This window comes from Gymnoscopelus braueri (genome assembly GCF_963280865.1).
Source record: "Gymnoscopelus braueri genome assembly, chromosome: 22".
Lineage (NCBI taxonomy): Eukaryota > Metazoa > Chordata > Actinopteri > Myctophiformes > Myctophidae > Gymnoscopelus > Gymnoscopelus braueri.
In genome coordinates this window covers 8147371-8151333 of record NC_137624.1, presented here as the reverse complement: position 1 = coordinate 8151333, position 3963 = coordinate 8147371, and the positions used below count along the sequence as shown (strand labels likewise).

At 42.5% G+C, this 3963-nt stretch overlaps 1 protein-coding gene across 1 annotated transcript; it reads right to left on the bottom strand.

Annotated features, from left to right (window-relative positions):
• LOC308078398 (proteinase-activated receptor 2-like) lies at positions 1 to 2765 on the bottom strand. Its single transcript, XM_080419551.1, has 2 exons — positions 2656 to 2765; positions 1 to 1773 (listed from the first exon to the last, which is right to left on the bottom strand). Exons 1-2 carry the CDS (start codon positions 2735 to 2737, stop codon positions 680 to 682), a joined length of 1176 nt encoding a protein of 391 aa, XP_080275677.1. The 5' UTR covers positions 2738 to 2765; the 3' UTR covers positions 1 to 679.
• Positions 2766 to 3963: the final 1198 nt, after the last annotated feature.

Here is a 3963-nt window from a genome sequence, read left to right as displayed (position 1 = left end):
TGCAAACCAGTAAGTAGTGTCTAAATATGAGATAATTCATACGCCTGTGCAGTACACTACTGGTTTGCAGTATCATGCTGGAGTCCTTTAGTTTGTATTTATTTCATTCTTTATTAATTTGATGTTAATTTGGACAAATATAAGATAATTTAATTGCCCAGGCAAAAATTTTTTTGCAGTCTACTCTGTTCTCAAACAATGAAAACAGCAGCTATAGCCAGCAAGTTACAGTAGCATATTCATCATGATTAGAGAAGATACAAAATAAAACAATAACAACAGTATTGTATTTGCAAGCATCGAGGGAGTCCCATCATGAGTCCGTCATGAATTTGATATTGCCGATTCTCTCTGACCAACCAGTAGTCTGCAGCGTATACATCTCATGTTTGGTATCGCCTCAGCCAACTTAGAACCTTGACGGGGAACTCACGAAAAATAACCAGGAAGCAGGTACCAGGTTACTTGGCCTAATGGTAAAGCAAAAAAGGACGTAACCAATAAATCACACAGTATCGGTTAAGAAGAGTCCTATGTATTCTTCCCCAGAGTCACAAGGTGTACCCTACATAACAGTGTTGGTGGGTCAGACAGGTCGGAAGGTCAGACAGTACACAATCAACAGTATCCCATATTGTACACCAGTGTCTTCCCAGAGTCCTCACTCTCCTCTGTTTGATTAGCAGGTACTGCTGTCTGTATTCGCAGACACATAGGATTTGTTATTCCTGGAGTATTTCGCCACAGACTCCATCCTCTCCGCAGTCCTCCTGCTCCTACAAAGCAGTGTGTTCTTCACATGCTTTCTGAAGTCATCTTCCACAAAGTAATAAATAAAGGGGTCTAGACAACTGTTAAGGCTGGCCAAACACAGAGTGGTGATGTAGAAACCATATCCATTATTCATCTCTCCAATGCTCAGCAGATAGTAATGAATCACCAACATTATGTTACTGGGGATGAAACACACCAGGAATGTCACCAGTACTGTCGCAATCAACACCAAAGCTTTGCGACGGTTCTTTGCTGCTGTGCTGTCTACCATGTTATTGTCCAGGTAACAGAACAGAAGAACATTGGCTACAACAATCACTATACAAGGAATAAGAAACGCAACGGTGACCATTAACATGAAGTAGTAATAAGGGTACTTGACAGAAGTAGTAGTTAGAAGGTCATTTAAGTCATTTATGGCATTAACATCGTGACAGGTGGTAATATTGAGGTCTATGACTCTAACTGTGTGATCATACTGGTATAGAGGAATGGTGGTGATCCAGATGAAAACCCAGATGGACACACAGACACCAATTGCCACTTTGTTATTCCACCTCTGGGCAGAAAAAGGGTAAGCGATAAGCCAGCACCTCTGTACACTGAGACAGGCAATGAAGAGGATGGAGGAGTACATGTTCCCATAGAAGAACCCCACCAAGACTTTGCACAGCCCCTCTCCATAGATCCAGTCATTTCCATTAAAGTGGTAAGCAATCTTTAGGGGGATCCAGATGACAAAAAGCACGTCAGACAGAGCTAGGTTGGCCATGTAGATCGCTGATGGATGCTTCTCCTTGGTCCTGAACAGAAACACCCACAAAGCCATGACGTTGGCAGGCAGTCCCACAACAAACACTATGATGTAGAGGATGGGGAGGAAGATGGTTGTCAGATGACTCTTCAGTGTGTCAGCTGTTGCTTTTTCGACACGAACTAGGCCCTGGTCCTGGTCCTGGTCCTCCACCACAATCCCGATGAAACCACGTCCCTGTTTTACTTCAATTAAGCAGACATACATAAAAGTCAGTTTTTACAATGATAACTTACAAAAATGCAACCACTTTGAGTAATACATTTACCGGGTGCACACAGTTCATAAGAGTTCTTTTTTTCGGCATGCGGCCTTGCTTGTTTTTAACTAGTTTTCCCAATGCCACACAGACACTCCATTTCAAAATATTTACTCTACTGTAACAAGTGTGCCAGGTTAAGTAATGGCTCTTTTCCACTACAAGAACTATGCAATGTGCCATGTGTAATGTATTTCACAGGTCCTATATTTCTTTCCATACGCTACAGCCTGGTTCTAGTTTGAGCCCTGCTCAGGAGGTTGTTAACCTGAGTTGTGGGAAACCGAAACTCAGAACTTATACTTTATTTTGATTTCTAAAATAGAGAAAATAGCAGATCTACTAGCTCACTGTTTTCATTTATTTTATTACACATACCTCCCCCTTCTGGGGTGATTCTGTTTATCATGAAAACATCAACATAAAACCATCACAGAACTTGATCAAAAAGAGCCATGCATCATTAATCGAGTGAACCATCACTGGTACAGGTAAAGTAAAGTATTGTATGTGCATACAGTATGAGTATTTTAACATTTTCAACTGTTCTCTTATACTGTCATGTAAAATGTTTTCATGTTATGTAATTTATTTCTGTGTGGATCCCAGGAAGAGTAGCTGCTGCTAAGGTAGGAGCTAATGGGGATCCATCTTTGGCAAAGATAACCTGATGAAGGTCTAACAGACCAAAACGTTGTTTCCCATTACAAATTTTATTTGCATTTGAAGACAGTGAGCGGGAGTTTATTTTTTTTATTTTTGATCCAAATAAATTGAAATAAAAAATGTAAACAACTTCTGGACTTACCTGGACATTTATTGGCTAATGCATTTGATGTAGAAATCCAGGTGAAAAACATCATAATTGACAATAGTTGTATTGAGGCCATGTCTGTGGTCCGTGTGTGTCTTCTCTTGTCACAAGCCAATGGAAGAAATGAAACCAACTAACCAACGAAAGCAACTTTGCTCAATTCTCTCAGTGTGTGTGTGTGTGTGTGTGTGTGTGTGAGTGTGTGTGTGTGTGTGTGTGTGTGTGTGTGTGTGCGTGCGTGTGCGTGTGCGTGTGCGTGTGTGTGTGTTGCAGATGTTATATACTGTACTGCAGCAAGAGGTAGCTGACTTCATTAGGGAAGTAAAACTGTGTTAAAAAGAGATAAGAAAGCATCTCTCCTCCTCTCTCCCTCTCCACCTCCCCCCTTCCCCTCCCCTCTTCCTTACATCCCCTTCCTCTCTCTTCTCGTCCTCTCTCTTCTCCTCTTCCCCTTGGATGTGTGGGTTCATGTCCCATCGGTGCAATTGTAATTAACACTGTACGGACTCACGCTCCAGTAAGGCCTGCCACTAACTCCACATCCGGGGACCGGCTCCCCAGAGTTTTTTGTTTCTCCCACTTCGCAGTTCCATGGACTGTTTTTACGGACGCCCAGCTGCAGGTCAAGAGTGTGACTGCGGACTGGGCCTTTCCATAGAGCACGACTGTGGATTGCTACTATATTATACTATACCACTATACTGTATATTATCTTAACATTCTTATATTATACCAATATAGGCCTATATATAACATTATTGTATAACTATTATTATTGTCTCCGCCAGGCCGAAAGGCATGGCGAGAGAGTATGTTTTACCCCCTGTCCGTCCGTCCGTCCGTTTGTGTGTCCGTCCGTCCATCTGTCTGTGAACAGCTAATCTCAGGCACCGTTGGCCCGGTCGCTCCGAAACTGTGCACACACACTCCCTGGATGCCAATTCAGAACCAGGTGCGTTATTGTGGCCTCCTGGTGGCGCTATAATAGGCCAATGTGAAAAGGGTGCCATTTGTTCAAGGGCTTTTCACTGCAATCGGACACTGCATTCATGATTTGAGGCATTTTGTTCCAAAAATATGTTTGCAGAATTAGACCTGCTGGTGGCGCTATAACAGGCCAATGTGAAAAGGGTGGCATTTCTTCGTCGGCCTAATAGAAATGTGCGTGTGAAATTGCACGGAAATTGCAAGCTGCGTTCATGATTTGAGGCATTTTGTTCAAAACGGAACAATCCTGCAAACTTTGGAAGCCAATCTTAGGCAATCAGGATGGAATATGGGAAATTGGATACATCTGTGTTG